Source organism: Serinus canaria, chromosome 15 (genome assembly GCF_022539315.1).
Source record: "Serinus canaria isolate serCan28SL12 chromosome 15, serCan2020, whole genome shotgun sequence".
NCBI lineage: Eukaryota > Metazoa > Chordata > Aves > Passeriformes > Fringillidae > Serinus > Serinus canaria.
In genome coordinates this window covers 12,052,716-12,068,825 of record NC_066329.1, presented here as the reverse complement: position 1 = coordinate 12,068,825, position 16,110 = coordinate 12,052,716, and the positions used below count along the sequence as shown (strand labels likewise).

Below are 16,110 nucleotides of genomic sequence, written 5' to 3'. Positions count from 1 at the left end.
CTGCTGGGGTGGCAGTTCCACAGCTCAGCCTGGCGTGAAGGTCTCAGGAGCAAGTGCTGGGTGCCCTTGTCCCCAATTTTGTGTGTCAGCAGATTTTGGGGCACTGCACCCTTCCAAGAGTGCAGCTTCACAACACCCATGTGGCTCCACAGGCAGGCATCATTGGGATTATTTAGGGAAGAATTTTTTCAAATTTGCTGTCCCTCGGTTGGTTTCCCCTGGGTGCCTAACCCTGGTGCCAGTGTGGAGGTGGGTCCTCTTCCCCTCTGATGCCAGGCACTGTGCAGAGCAAGGGCTGGGGCAGCCCCAGCACCATGTTGAGTTTATTCCCCACACACGGCCCCGCCACGCTTGTTTATTCATCCGAGGGTGAGCATGAAATGACCTTGAAATTTATAGGCTGAAGAGAACACTGAAATAACAGCTAAAATAAACAAATCAAGCTGTAAAGCTTGAAAACTATGAACCAGCTTCAACAAACTGGAGTCGGGAGGGAGAGAGAGTAGAGATGGCCTGGGCAGACTTGGTCCCTGAGATCTCAGCACAAGCTCAGGAGCTGGACATGCTGAGGGTTTGACCCATGGGCTTTGCACATCTCCATCCCACCCCATTTTGGTGGCACCATGGGGATGCCCCCCATGTTTGCACAGGGACTGCACGGCTGGCTGTGTGTCTACCTGGCAGCTCAAACAGCCCAAGGGGAAGAGCAAATGGTGAGAGTGCAGGGCTGCACAGCTGCTGAGTGCCAAATCCCATCCAAATCCGGCCTCTCATCTTTCAAGTGACCCAAGGGCCCAAGCTGCCTGCACATGGTGACTTTCCTTGGCTTTAGCACGTTGATAAAAGACAGTCCTTGAAGAAGAGCATTTAGCTGATCCCCAGCCCTGCGTGAGCTGTACTTGTAAGCTCTGGAGGGTAACAGGATGTCCAAATGAAATCCAGGCTGGTCACCTTGCTCCATAACGCCCAGCTCTAGAGTCCATTTTCCCTCAGGTTTATTCTGGACAAGAGCAGATTTGCTAGAAATAGCATGGGGATGAGGGAAAGTGGGCTCAAGAGCCTCTTGAGCCAGACGTAAGGGTCTTGTTTGAACATGTAGTCCCACGGGGGTTGTCTTTGAGCCCAGATTCCCAGCAGCGGTCCAGCACGCTCCTCTCTGATGCGGAGGATGTCCTCTGGGTTTGGCAGCACAGAACAGGGGTTCAGGGTGTGGGGGAGCTGTGGGCCATGGAGCCTCTCCATGGCTGATGTCCTGTTTTGGTTCCAGGTTGCTGTCCCCCAGGCCCAGCCTGCTCAACACCGCCAGTGACGCCCGGCTCAACTCCTCGCCGCAGAAGCCGCTGGACCTGAAACAGCTGAAGCAGAGAGCTGCTGCCATCCCTCCCATTGTGAGTACCCTGCTGGAGAGGGCAGGGACTGGGAGCACAGCCTGTGCCTCGTGCACGCTCTCCCACTGGGCTCGTGGTGTGCGTCAGGGTTGCAAGGATGTGCTCATCCCTGGGGATGGCCTCTGGGCCACAGAGAGCTGTGCCTGGGCGGTGCGAGCCCCTGGCCAGGCAAGGTGTTCCCTGTGCAGAGGGTGTTCCCAGCTGCTGGAGCAGCTCTGCCAGCAGCATTTGGATGTCTCTCGAGCTCTTTTATCAGAAAATCGTGGGAGGTCTGGACAGAAAAAGCTTCTCACTGCCATATGACTGCTGCCTCCCATTGCTTTAAAAAGGAGTGCACCTTCCCAGCCCTGCACTTCATCTTGTGCTTGTAGGATATCACCTTCCTCACCCAAGGAGTTTTGCTTGGTCCCCCTTTTTGACTGCACAGTAGCCATGTATTGAAAGTACTGATATAGTGGCTTGGGCTGTGAGAAGAAGCATCCTGGTATCTCCAGGGTCAGCACTGGAGGAGCAGCAATGCTGGGTGGGCAGGGAGGAAATCCCTGCTTTGGGGTTTGCATACACAGGGAGGAGTCATTTCTGATGCTCTTCCAGTTTCCTATATTGTAGCTTAAGACATGGCTGCTGTAATGTAACTTCTGGCAAAAGCTACAAGCACGTAACTATAGATTTTGAACAAACTGACTCTGTCCTGTAGTATCACCAGCACAGAACTGGTACTCTTTGTCATGGGCTTTTTAAATCCCCTGTGGCTAGTGAGCTTTGAAGTCCTGTTTGGTCTCTGCTAAGACTTGCCATGACAGTGTGGGGCAGTGGCTTCTCATAACTCCTGATGTCTTCAAGATTGTTATGGATGTCAACAGCACATGATGAGTGTAACCAGCTCTTACTGCTTTGCAGATTTCCGAAGGTTTCTCAGAGGGGGTATTGCAGAGTGGAAGCGCGAAGCCTCAGGTGCCTCCCCACGCCTTGGCTCTCTACCAGCAGCAGATCACAAAAGCCCACGAGTCTGCCCGTGAGGACATGCCCCCGAGCAAGCTGTCACAGTCCCAGCAGCAGCAGGCTGAGAAGGAGCAGCAGCAGCCCAGCAGCAGTCCCAGGGGGAAGAGCCGGAGCCCTGCTGTTGGAGAGAAGGAAGGTAGGGCTGTGTGCGTGTCCGTGCGCGTTTATCCGCGCGGAGCACCCGGGGTGTGCAGCTGTACACAGCCAGCAGTTCTCCGCCTCGTAGGTGAAAGCTTGTTTCGACCCCTGAAAGCTCTTTAATAGCATCTTGAGGCAGGACAAGAGAGGCATGGCTAATTTCCCATGTTCATTAGACAGTACATGATGTCTCATTGAGCCCACAGCAAACGGCGGGCAGTGTGGAGCGCCAAGGAGGTGAAGATTGCCTTTATTAGCATCTGCCATTCACCAGAGAGCAGAGGGGCCTGGAGGCATGCCAAGGCTCTGGGTACAATGGCTCTTTTCTACCTTGCTGGCTTTCTATAAAGAATGCTTTTAATGCACAGCGGGGACCATTATTTCATTTAAAATCAATGCTAATACTGTGACTCGGAGTCCAAAGGTTCCTGTAAAGATTCCCAGTGCTTTCTCCCCGGAATAGCTCTGATGTGGTTTGGCTGCCTAATGAGCAATTCAGAGGTTCCCACCATAGAGCATCTGAAGCATTATTAGCTTGAGCACCTGGGGATCAAGGTTAAGGAGAGACGGGAAGTCCTGATGAAACCATCCTCTAAATGTGTTTTTAATCTGAGTGTTAGAGCTTGTTCCAGTTCAGAGTCTGTGTCCCTGCCCCCTTTGAGCTTGCCCCTGGCTCAGTTGTTAAGGAAGATGAGAGGCTGTCCCCAACGGCACAGTCAGGGAAGTTGGGCTTGTGTGGGTACAGTGTCCACCAGTGCTGGATCCTGAACAGGAATGGGTGCAGCTGCAAAAATCACCTGCTTGTGCATGGAAGAGAAGGGTGGATAAGACTGCACTGAGGAGGCACCAGACTTGGCTGTGATGTTTGCTGGAAAATCACTGCACTAGTTCACCCTCGGGCAGCCAGGATTGTAGCAGCCTGCTCTGCAGTGTCCAGGCCAGGTAGTTATTCCTCAAGCTGTCATGTTCCTCTGGACAGAAGGATTTGCTTGCCTTGCTGGCACTTGGCCACAATTTTTTCAAACAATAAATAGCACCATGTGTGCATCGCACCTTCAGAATGTTTTGCATATAAGCAAGGAAGGTGACTGCTCACCTTGCAGGAAAGGGAGTTTCCCCTAAGTCGTGGTGTTGCTACCCGTGAAGTCCCATTTCCAGTAGATCTTATCCTCCTGTGCTCCTGTTTGCTGCCCAGGTGGAACAGTTCCCCTCCAGCTCTTCCTCCCCAGTGGCAGGTAATCAGGTTTGATCTCCTGTGCTGTAATCCTGTGCAGATCTGATGCTGCACTGCTCAGCTTCCTTGTGAGCTGGGTGCCACTGCCAGCACTCCTGCCTGGAGCTCTGCATTGCCCATGTCCCAGTGCTGCAGCTCCAGCTTCCTCCTGCCCTCAGGAGGATGAGGAGGTGAGGCAGATGAGTGGGTATGAGGTACAAGGCAGGCTTTAGGTGTTGAAGTCACCCACTCCACTCTGTGGCCTGCTGGCACCATTATCAACTACAAGGATCTGTTATCCAGGTGGATCTTTTGTTGCTTTGTTCTCTGTGAAGCACTAATGATATGAAGCACTTTATTCTCTCCCCTGTACAGCTCTGAATATTTCATGTTAATGAAAGTAATTATGCCTCCCTATATCCCTGCAAACATCTCAGTAGGTCTTGGGCTCCAGCTGTGTGCTCTCCAAGCCCTGTGTGGCTGTGCATCTGTGCTGGGTGCTACTGTGGGTCTGGAATGTGTGTGGACCCCAGGGAGACATAGGCTGGTCTCCCCTGTTAATGATGGGAATGCATGTCCCTTTTGAAAAGCAGAAGGTTTGAGATGAGTCACCTCACGGGGAGAAATCAACTCTCCCAAAGCCCTGGTTTCAGTACAAGTTTGGACTCAGGCACTGTCTCAGTTCTGTCTCTGCCTCTTGGAACATGTCCTGGCTGTGGGTCAGGGGTTAGAAGGGAGATGGCCAGATATTCCTGGCAGATCTGTGTGCATCCCTTCCCTCCCCTGCTCTCCGAGCCATCCCAGTGAAGTGGCAAGCATCCAGACTGCAGACATCGTGCTGCCACATGGCTTGGAGTTAAACAGGAGAGTCCAGCACAGCCTGCAGAGCCCTCTGGAAAGCAGCCCTGTGCCACCTCTCAGCAAGGGGCTGACTCCACCAGAGCAGGTACTCCTGTTCCTCCCTGCCTTGATAAGGGAGCTGGAACTCCTGCAGCCACTCCGGAGATCAACATCCTTCTCACCGCTCTGGATCCGCTTCAAAGCCAAGTCTTGCACACATCCTGGCCCAGGCGTTGGCTGCCTCGCAGCCGCTGGCTGGGGCTCTATCAGCTTGGAGGGTGGCCAGCCAGCCATACCTTCCTGAGCTCTGCCTGGCCTTCCAAGAGGAGCTGCTAATCACGGGGCTGGGCAGAGGCAGGCAGCCCTGCCTGGATCTCACCGACAGGCAGACGGATCCCTTTGCCCAGTGCCGAGTTGCTGTCGGGCATATCTTTGGTTATCACTGGCAGTGGAGCGCCAGCAGTGTGTTTTGTGTTGATTTAGTTGTGTTTCATTTGGCCTCTGTAGGCGATGGGGAGCCAAGAGCATTAATTTGGATGACGGATCATATAAACTCTGACTCCTTCGCTCCCATTCCAGGGACTTGATAAACGGTAATAGGAACTCTCTCTTCCCCGTGTAAGTGCTATTTTATCAAAAGCTGGCTGAGTTATAGTCACCCTCTAATGCGAGGGCAATTAGGAACTGGCCACATTTCACAGGCTGGAGAGGCTCGCAGAGGAGGGGACGGCTCCCACAAGGAGGGGAGGAGGACGAGGCTCTCCGAGAGCCATCCAGGGTGCACTCAGCCTTGGCTGACTGTGCCTTGGCTTCAGGGAGCGTCTTCAGCTGGGAGATCCCAGAGTTGTTTGCCCCCACACGAGCAGAGCTGAATGGGGCCGAGCTGAAGGGGAGAAGATCGGGGAGTGTGGGTGTTCCAGAGACTCTCCATCAGTCAGGAGGATGTGCTTGGATTCCCCTCTATTGGCAGGATGAAGGGATCCTCTCTGGGATCCTACACGGGGATGGAAGAGGCCACAGCCAAGGTCTGGTCCCACCAGGCTGCAGAGGTGTGAGTGCCTGCACACCTCTGTGTGCCCAGAATGGATTTCTTCCCTCACTGAAGCAGACAAGAATCATCTCCCAGCTTCTAAGTACACTGAGCATTAATAACAATAATGTAGTAAAGCCTCAGTAAATTGGGCCTCTGATAATCTACTTGCCCTATTATTAGGCTTAGCAGGATTCAGCATCTATTTTTATCAAAAATTGATGGTTAAAGGCTGGGTTCATTTGTGACTGCTATTGTTTACTGCCCAGTTTCTAATTTCTGGTCAATGCAAATGTTACACAGGTGGATCTGGGGAGGAAGGGCAGTGCAAAATTAAGTGTTTATTGATTACAAGCAAATCCTACCAAACCTGCCTGTAATCCATCCAGAAAAGGCTGTCTCATCCGTCTGCTTAGCCAAGCGGGAGGATGCACTTGGCATAGAGCTGGTGCAGATAAAGCCTCTCTTTTCCTCAGCATCTTTCAGCACAGGGCAGGGTTCAGGTGTCCCCAGCACAGCTCCTCCATCATTAAACTCTCCTTGGCCTCCCTTCAGCCTTTTTATAGCCAGGATGAGCCCAGCCTGGTATCCAGGATGGGAACCAGGCAATTTTGGGAAGCTGCACACCACAGTGTAGTCACCAGCAAGCTGGTACTCTCTGGATGTCCCCCATGCTCCAGAGGGATGCCAACATTGCTTCTTCTTGGCTTTAACCTCAGGGAAGGATTTGGCAGCATCATCATTAATCCTTCAGCCCTGCCGTGCTGGGATGATGTGGAGCTGTGGGCACAGGCAGGAGCTGCCCAGGAGCAATTCACTAATGGCCAAGTCCTGGCAGGGAGCTGGACTCTCCATGTCAAATGCCATCTCTCCTGGGTGAGGTGGGATGGCACCAGGTCCATGGAGCTTCCTGTAGGCAGTGAGCACCAGCAGAGTCACCAACACAGACACCCCACTGAACTTCAAATCTGAGTAAAAGAAATGCTGTCAAATCCAGGCAGTGACTGAGCTTTTTCTTTTTAGCTTGGTTGGAGAGTTCAGCCCCACGTCATGGCCAAGTTGGACTGAATTGAAGCCATCTCCTGTGCTTGGAGCTGGCTCTTACTTCCCTGCCCTGCTCACAGGGAGCCCTCACTCATGTTGGCCACTGACCATGCAGTTTCTTTCTGTGTCCTTTGCAGAGAAGTCCGTGCATTTCTCAGCCATTGCAGAGGTTCAGAAGCTGAGTGCTGAGTCAGTGGCTGCCTCGTGCTGGCCCCCTGTTCTGTCCTACCCCCGGGATGTGATCAAAACTTCTCCCCAGACGGAACCCCACTTGTTCCAGTATAACCCTCCAGGCAAGTAAAACCCACTGGCTGTGTGGCATGTGCCCTCCCCTGCCCAGAGGCTGCACTTACAGCCACTGTCACAGGCTGGGCACTTTAAAGGTCCCAGGGTGGTCAGGTGTGTCTCCCAACTCTGCCTGGGGCAGGTGTAGGGATGTGGTTTGTCACAGAGCAGTGTGGGTGCAAAGTCTGACAGGTTTTATCCCTCTTTGGCTGGAGGGCAGCTCATCCTCTGGCTGCAGAGGGGACAAGGCAGTAATTTAAACTATTCCAGTCCTTTCCAAAATGACCATGTGACTTGGAGCTCGTGCAGGCTCACAGCCAGCCAGGTCACTTCTCCCAGCCCCTGCTCCCTCCAGTTCCCCTTTGCTCCCTGATGCTGCAGCTGCTCTGCCTGCCCTTGGTCTCACTGACATTTGTGTTCTCCTCACAGGACACCCCATCCCACTAAACCTGCATGAGAGCTCTCGCTCAGGGCTGCAGAGACTAGCCAGCATCTCCAACCCTCCTCCCCTCATCTCCTCCACCAAGCACCCCTCCGTGCTGGAGAGATCCGTCGGATCCATCTCCCAGGTAGGGCATTGATAGGTTTGAGAGGTGGAGATGCCTCTCAGGGACCATCAGTTGCTCCTGACCTCTCCTCTTGCCCCACAGGGAATGCCCATCCAGCTCCACACACCCTACAGCCCTGAGCACGCCAAGGTCCCTGTTGGTTCCATCACCATGGGCCTGCCACTGACCATGGATCCCAAGAAACTGGGTAAGGAATTGGGAGATGAGTTGTTTTTCATGTGTTCTGGGAGCAGGAGGGAGTGAGCTTGCCAGGAGCCTAGGGGAAAGGAGGAGCACAGGGCACAGCAAGGGAGCACAGGGAGAACTGCTAAGAGGATGAAAGGCTTAGTCCATCAGGGGAGCAGAGACACAGGGAGCTAAATTTGTGCAGTATAGGAAAGCAACAACTCGGTCAGGGACACTTCCCAGCCTATAAATACCCTTCAGGTAATACTGTGATCGAAGGAAGGAAATATATTGTTGCTCCCCAGGCTGGTAGGATAAAGAGTAAATGGCCTGAAGTGAACAAAGAAAATGTTTAGTCTGCAGATTTGAAAGCTCTTCTTAACAGCAGGAGGGAATGGGTGAGGGATCAAGGCAGGGGAGGAGGGATATGAGCTCAGTTTCTCACTGTTACAAACCAGCATAGAGTTTTCAGTGTCAGCTCTGGTTCTGGTGTGGGCAGTGCCAGGGTGAAGGATCTGGCTTTGCTCAATGGCATTTGTGCATTCACCACCCTGGGGAATCCCATCCCAAAGAGTTGGGCATGGCAAAGGTGCCAAGAAGGTGCTGCCTCCAGGCTGGCACAGCCAAGGGCTGTGGCCCCATGTCCTGCACCTATGCTGATACCTGGTTAATGTTTTCCAGTGCCTTTTCCTGGAGTAAAGCAGGAACAACTTTCTCCTAGAAGCCAGGCCAGCCAGCCAGAAAGTCTGGTTCTGCAGCCATCCCAGGAGGGCTCCATCCTGCGGGGTGAGGACACAGAGTGGGGGGCACGTGCCCCAGCTGTGGGAGGGAGGGATGCTGGCACTGCCAAGCCTGGTGGATGCCACACTGGCTGCAGCTGCCCACTGATCTCAGGTTTGACTTCTGGAATTGTGCCCAGCCAAAGGGGTCTGTTTGCCCCTTTTCTCTACCTCCCCAAATCAGGGCCTCAGGTGTTGATTCTGGTGGAGGTTTTGTGTTCAAGGGGCACCTGAAAATCTGTTGCTTAAGACAAAGCAAGACCTGTTTAAATTACATTAATTGGTATTTTTGTGCTCTTCATTGTTGCTGCTGCAGCTGGTCAGGGGCCCCATTTTGGTTAAATACAACCCTGGTGGGTTTCTTTCCCCATTAACTAGGCAGAAGAAAATAAATGCAGAGGTTTCTGGTTTGTGAACCCCCAAGTAAGACAAGTCAGGAGCCTGAGTGCTGTGGGCTGGCTCCAACCCAGGACAGATCTGTGTGAATGAACTCAAGCCACCCTGAGCCTGCGTCTCACCACAGATCTGCTCTGATCACATCAGGAGAGGCTGAGCCAGGCTGTGCTTTCTCCCAGGCTCATAAATCTGCCCAGCACCTCCACAAAGACAGCAGGGAGCTGATAGCCTCAAAAGACCTACGTTTTGCCTCCTCTCCACCCTACACTCATAGGGATGGGTTTCTCAAGAGACTTGGCACAAAGGGTTCTGCAAGGTTTGGGATTGAACACTGACAGCTCTTGGAGGGTGTCCCCTCCAGTACCACAGAGACTGGGTCAAATCCTGCACTCAGTAGTTTCAGCCCCACAGGTTTTGTGCTGCACAGCAAATCCAGCCCCCAGCTCACAGGTTTTGTGTCCTACAGGTACTTCCCTCAGCTCTGCCTCGGGAGGAAGCATCACCAAAGGAACACCCACGTCCAGACCCCCTCCGGAGTCACCCATCACCTACCGAGGCTCCATCACACACGTAAGTCCCTTGTCACCCCTGGGTGCTGGCAGCTGCAGCCTGCGGTGCTGGACATGGGCACTGGGGTTTGTGGGGCACACTGGGTGTGCAGGAGCTGTGCAGCAGCTCTGTGATGCTCCCACCCCATGGAGCCCCTCAGAGAGGTCTGCAACAGCCCCCACTTGGGATGGCACGAGCAGCATCCCATGAGTGAAAACTGCAGAAGTGCAGAGCCCAGCAAACAGCAGTGCAGCCTTGCAACACCTTCAAACCCAGCTTTGCCTTTTGTAGCTGTAAAGAGCAGAGGCAAAAGCAGCTGTAAATAGCTCTGGCACAATCGTCTTGTCAGGGCAAGAAAGTGAGCAGAGCAAAGGAGATGGGTTGAGGACCCAGGCCAGGTGGAGGAGGGAGGAGGCTGTGAGGGGCAGGTAAGGTAGCAAGAGCTCCTGCCAGGGCTGAGCATGGTGTGCTGGGGGTCCTGCCCAAAGGCTCTTTAGCAGGAAGATAGTTTGGCCTTAATCTCCACCATCCATCTTCAGAAGAGCAGCTGGCAAGCGGGCGATAGTTTCTTGCAGTGTGAGTTATTGCTCATCTGGTAACAGAGCACAGAGCATTAAAAAAAAAATCTGTTTCCCATGGGGATTTTATCTGGCCATCATTCAGATATTTAAGACATTCAGGCTCTAATTTTTGCTTGCCTTCTTCAAGGAGGATGACCATGTTCACTTTGGCCCTGGGGACCTGATCCTGAATCCTGGCCCAGAGCAAAGGCTTAGCTTGCCTGGTGCCCTGTGTCCAGCAGCTGCCAGGAGTGGGTGCTCAGGGGCTGTAAATAACCCATCAGAGCAAACACTTGCTCCATCCTCTCAGATGCTCCTGCAGCAGCTGTGGGCAGCAGTGGGTGGGCGTGAAGGACCTTGAGTACCATGTGCCAGTTGAGGAGATCAGCAGAGTTTGTTGAGACACTGTTTTGCATCCAGTTAATGAATCCATCCAGATTCCTTTATTTGGCTGGGGATTAAGTTACCAGGGCCAGACCCAGGGCATTGCCTGGCTCTCCTGCTGGCCCAGCAGCCTGCATCCCTCAGCTCCTGCTGGGGAGAAGGAGCCCCCTGTTCTGGCAGCAGCTCCTGGTACCAGAGCTGATACTTGATCTCAGATGAGTCATCCAGTTCACAGGAAGCAGATCTTGAATATATGCTCTCTGCTCTGAAGCCATCTGTCATCACTTGCTTTCACATCCCCTCGGAGCACATCTGTGGAAGGGAGGTGCCTTACCTGGGGCTGGGAGAGCCATTACAGGTGCCCAGATGCACTGCAAGGGTGGGTGACCAGAGCACTGAACCCACATGCTGGTATGCCCTGGCTTTTGGGGACTGCTGCTGCTCTGAGGGCTTGGTAGAGAGCAGGGACACCCCCAGGCAGAGGTGGGGAAAGAGCCTGAGTGGCACAACCTGGAAGCACCAGCAAAGCTGGCGGGGGCATCGCATCCCCGAGGCTTCCCCCAGGCATCAGTCCTAGGGCTTGGTGGGGTTAAATGAGCTGAGTAGGCGGGTGTCAGTCAGGAGTGTCACTCTGACAGCATCACTGTGCCTTTCCAGAGATGGGGAAGGGGGGCTGTCACCCCGTGGTGGCTGTTCCCAGCTGGCACTGACAGGGTACAGTGGCAAAAGGGTGTTAATCACCAGCGACTTCTCAGGGACACCCACCCAGCTCTGTGTGTTTTGAAGGGGGTTCGGGGGGCAGGTGCTGTGAGCTGTGTCTGCTTGTGGTGAAGGACAGGTTTCAGTTCACACTGGTCTATGTGGGGAGCCTGCTGCTGTTCCTGTTGGAGAGCTGAGGCAGGCTCTGCTCCCCGACCTGCTGCGGGACCGGTTTTGTTGTCACTGCCATCTCGCCTGGGCGCGCTGCCAGCCACAGCTCCCGCACGCAGGCAGCTCACTGAAGGTCACACTGCTGCCAGCAGATGTGCCTGGGTGGGCAGGACATCTCTGTGGCTCCTGTGCCAAGCTGGGGAAACAGGCTGCAGGGAAAAAGCTAATGCTGGAGCAGTGCCTGCTGTCACTAAGGTGTCCTCAGGGGAGCACCAGCCCTATCCCCCAAACCTGGGGAGAGGGAGCAGGCCAGACAGCTCACTTCAAAACACACAGGGTGAGAGCTGCTGTTTTGGAGCTCTCTGCTCTCCTCATCCCCTGCCTCTTCCCAGCAGCCTCACACAGATCACGTACCTTTTTACTGCTGCTCGTTATCATTCTCATCAATAATTAAGCTGCAAGTCCCTCGCTGTTGGCTGCTCCAGGAAGCGGAGGCCGGGTGTGCTCCCTGCGCTCAGCTTCCCGCGAGGAACAGCCTGTCCCCGCACGGCGTTTGCTTAATTGGTTGTGACACTGTTAAATATGGATCTTGGTGGCTTTCCAAGGGCACCCCGGCAGAAGTGCTGTACAAAGGAACCATTACCAGGATAATTGGAGAAGACAGCCCCAGCAGAGCAGAGAAGGCGAGGGAGGATGCCGTGCCCAAAGGACATGTCATCTACGAAGGGAAGAAAGGCCACGTGCTGTCCTACGAGGGTAAGTCCTGATCCTCTCTGCCTTTTTAGGGCAGGTGCCAGGGGTTTGTGCCACTGTGGCTGGCACTTGGGAGCTATTTGAGGAAAGGCTGATGAAGTACAACAGGCCAGCCCTGTGGGCAGTGCTGCAGGCTTTGTGTCCCACAGAATTCCCTTCCCTCGTGGCCACAAGTGCAGGCAGCTCCTTTCATCACAGGCTGGGTTGTCTTATCCAGGGCTGGAGGCAGAGAGTTCAGGTCAGGCCATGGGGACAAGCTCCAGCTGTTGTCACCTTTGTGTGTGTCCTGGGACCGCAGGGACCTTTCAGGACAGGGCTCTGTGCTGTGCCTGCCGCATGGAAACTGGCTCACCACATGTCCCCCTGGTCCACTGTCAACTCTAGCCCAGATAAGAAATGTCATCAAGGAGGACTTGACTGGATGCCCTTTGGGACAGTTGGCAAGGCTTGGACCAGGGAGGACTCAGGAAGTGTTTCAGGACTTGTTTGTGCAAGAAGCTATTTTAATCACCTCTGCCTGGGCTGGGGGTTGAACAAGGCTGATCTCAGAAATAGCACCATCAGGGAGAGATGGGGAGTGCTCCTGGCAGTGAGGGAGAGCTGCAGACCAAACTCTCCCCTGTTGTTAGAGTCAGCCCGAGTCTCCCTGGCTGCAGCCTGCGTCACCTCTCACACTACCCCCCATGGACACAGATGAGGAATTAATTCCTTCCTCTCCCCAGCAGCCTTTTACATGCTTGGTAGCATTTATCACATCCTAAGTGATCCCGAGAGCTGCTGCAGCTTTGCCAGCCCTGCCTCTCTCCTTCCTCCTGTAGAGCCCAGTGAGGCTGAGCAGCCCAGGAACAGAAGAGTTAAAAAAAAAATTAAATAAGAAAACTGAAACTGTTGGTGATTATGAATTTTGGCAAGCAGAAAAAAAATTGCAAATTCTTTAGTGTCATGAGGGTGCTTAAAATAAAAGAGCTGTAATGAGACGAGATCCTGTAGCATGTGTGAGCTGAATTGTGCTAGATTGGTTATTCTCATCCTGCATATGATTGCTGATGGCTTCTGCAAGGCGAGGAACGTGGGTTTGGAATGGTTTTCTTTCTGTTTAGTCTCTCTTCTCCCTCACGCCCTCCCCCTGCTTCCCGGTGGCACAAAGGGTGCCTGGGAGCGCGTCCCCTCCTGCACAAGGGCTGGTGGCAACAGATGTGCCTTGATGACAGGGTGCAGGCACATCACCCACATGGTGCTTGGCTGATTCTGAATGTCAGCCCCGGATTTCTGCCGTCAAATGGAGCTGAAGCAAAGGCTCAGGCATGGACCCCCTCTTGTTTCCCCACACACAGCCCCAAACACTTTGTGGATTGAGTGGGTGCTGATTGCGGAAACCAACAGTGGGTGTGAAGTTGTAATAATCCCATTTTATTAATTACTGGTTTTGCCAAGGAGGAGTTTTGTTCCTGATTGTCCACAGTAGAATGAATGTTTTTAACTTCCCTGCTTTCTCTAATTGTACAACCACCTTCTCTGCCCACATAGAGGAGGATTAGTGCACTGGCAATCCTTGGCAAGGGCAGCCTGGCCAGGGATGATGGGCAGAGGTGTTTGTCTCTCCTAGCTGACATCCTGTTTGGAGCTCATGGCATGAACCCAAGGCATTCAGCTGGATCAGAAGCTGCTGAATTCAGAGCTCGCTGCACATGATGGGTGCCCATTGCCTGTGGTGGGTCTGATGCTGCCTGGCATGGGCAGGGCTGTGCTGGTGGTGGGGCTGTAGCTCAGGACAGATGTCCACTGCCTGTTCACAGGGAACCTGCTCCAGGTTTGCATCAGGGGGCAGTCAGTGGTCTCTCCTTACCCTGTCACTCCTTCCATCAGTCCTGCTTTGCACCATCTCTCCCAGTTCCTTTGTGTGCTCAGTGCTGTTTCAAAGGAATCATTCTCAGCTTCACTTCTCCGTTTTCCCTGATTTTCTCACCCAGGGAGTGTCTCGGCAGATGTTAAAGCTGGCCAAGATCCCAAACAGTAGGTGTCTAGCAAAAATCAAAACAAACAAGGAAAAAAACCAAAACTCCCCAGACCCAAAGAGTCAAGTTCAGTGGAACTGCAGCTGCTCCCACTGGCTCAGGGCTGTCCTGCTGCCTACAGGATGGGCCCACCAGGGAGGGAGGGAATGGAACACGACTGGGTGGATGCTCCTACCCAAGAGGGAGGCACAGATCTGGAGTCTGAGGCAGGCAGGGAGGGGAGAGAACACCAGCTGAATTTCCTGGAAGCCAGTCCCGTGCAATGTTTCTGGCACCGTGTAGCGGCGGCTGATGCTGGGATGAGATCTGACCCCTCAGCAACGCACACAAACAGCAGTAAACACCCTCTCTTGGCCCACACTGACTTTCCATGCCTCTTGGTGTTCCCCCCTGCAGGTGGAGTTGCTGCTTCTCAGTGTCCCAAAGAAGACAGCAGGAGCTCGGGAGCTTCCCATGAGACCACAGGAACTAAGCGGACCTATGATATGATGGAGGGGAGGATCAGCCGGGGCTTATCAGCCCGTGATACCTTATCTACCAGCATTGAAGGTGGGTCTGCATGAAACCTTTCACCTGGGTTACGTTACTGACCTGTGGAGATCTCATCTTGTCTCCTGTCTGCATGGTGCATCTTCCTGTGCCAGTGTTCTGGCACTGGTTAGCTGGTATCCCAACAGGACAGCATCTGACCAGCATGGGAAAAAGAGAGAATGTAGACTGGCCTGTTTGCCTTGAGTGTCTGTCCTGACAGACCAGCCCCAGGACTACAAAAAAAAAAAAAAAAAAAAAGCACATTTTAAAAAAGTAAAAAAGAAATAATTAAGAAATTGTTGGTATTTATTCTTGTTGTCCCAGGCATCTCTGGTTACACTGTCATGTATCCATTGTAAATTGATTGCCGTGTCACAGCCTGACTTTCCCTCTTGGATCTCTTCTAGGTCTCATGGGTCGAGCGATCCCTCCAGACCGACACAGTCCCCATAACCTAAAGGAGCAGCATCACATGCGAGGCTCGATAACACAAGGTAACACCTGAGAGCCCAAGATGGGCATGGGCAGGGGGAGCATCCCACGTGCATGGCCCCTTCTCATCATCAGGATGGGACAGGAGGAAACAAAGATGATCATGTCAAGGTCCAGCTGCAGATCTTTGCAGCCCCTGCTTTGTGCTCAGAGAGATTTTCAGTCTTGCTCAGCTTCTACCAACCTAAATTCTGCCAAAGTCAGGGACAAAATTGTCAGTGATTCGCATGAAGCAGGTTGAAATTAGTGTGAAATAGATGCAGAAGGTGGTGGTAGATAGGAGGTGGACTAGCTGCATTAGTGGTATAGCTGCTCTGTGGGCTCAGTTGTGTCCCTGAGTTACATGTGTTAACTAGAGACCCCCTAGAAGAGACTATCTCTATGGGGACTGGGAGTCCAGGGTCTGCCTGGGGAGTCACTCTCTGCATCCATCATCTGCTTGGGGGTTGCAGGAATACCTCGGTCCTATGTGGAGGCCCATGAGGACTACCTCAGAAGAGAAGCCAAACAGCTCAAGAGGGAAAACACTCCACCAAGGGACTTATCTGATGCCTACAAGGTCAGATCTCATGATCTGACTCCTCTGAAAATGAAATCAGCCCATGAAGACCTGGTAGCCACGGTGAAAGAAGCAGGAAGATCAATCCATGAGATCCCCCGGGAGGAGCTGAGGCGGACACCAGACATCTCTCTGACCAGACCTCTGAAGGAAGGCTCCATCACGCAGGTGAGTATGGAGTGAACAGCAGACAAGATCAGTCCTGCACAGATCCTGGGAGCCATTCCCAAGGTAAAAGGAGAGCAGAGACAGCTTTGTGTTGCATTACTGGTAAGAACTGACGCTCTGCTTGGGTACAGGATGTCCTGCCCCATCCTTTGAAGGGATCCCTTCCAATCCAAACCATTCTATAATCCTTCCCTGCAGATAAATACAAAGCCCAGGGAACCCCTAGCTTGTTAAGAAAGCAATGATCCATCCAGATGTATAAAGAAAAGGGGACACATTTGCCTCTTTTCCAAGGACAGAGTCAACTCGGTGCCCTCAGCATTTGTGACTCTGGGTGCACATAAACTTGGTCTCCTCCCTTCATGGGCAAGTGACAACCC

General features: G+C 53.2%; 1 protein-coding gene across 14 annotated transcripts in view; it reads left to right on the top strand.

Moving 5' to 3' along the window:
• The window catches only part of NCOR2 (nuclear receptor corepressor 2), a 225,854-nt gene that overhangs the window by 193,538 nt on the left and 16,206 nt on the right, over positions 1 to 16,110 (top strand). For all 14 annotated transcript variants that reach the window (XM_050980353.1, XM_050980352.1, XM_030233515.2 and 11 more), the window contains 11 exons: positions 1,268 to 1,388; positions 2,289 to 2,526; positions 6,793 to 6,948; positions 7,370 to 7,509; positions 7,591 to 7,696; positions 8,356 to 8,460; positions 9,316 to 9,419; positions 11,818 to 11,968; positions 14,377 to 14,529; positions 14,919 to 15,005; positions 15,456 to 15,730. In XM_050980353.1, the coding sequence (XP_050836310.1) occupies positions 1,268 to 1,388; positions 2,289 to 2,526; positions 6,793 to 6,948; positions 7,370 to 7,509; positions 7,591 to 7,696; positions 8,356 to 8,460; positions 9,316 to 9,419; positions 11,818 to 11,968; positions 14,377 to 14,529; positions 14,919 to 15,005; positions 15,456 to 15,730 (1,636 nt within the window). The remainder of the gene's footprint in view (positions 1 to 1,267; positions 1,389 to 2,288; positions 2,527 to 6,792; positions 6,949 to 7,369; positions 7,510 to 7,590; positions 7,697 to 8,355; positions 8,461 to 9,315; positions 9,420 to 11,817; positions 11,969 to 14,376; positions 14,530 to 14,918; positions 15,006 to 15,455; positions 15,731 to 16,110) is intronic.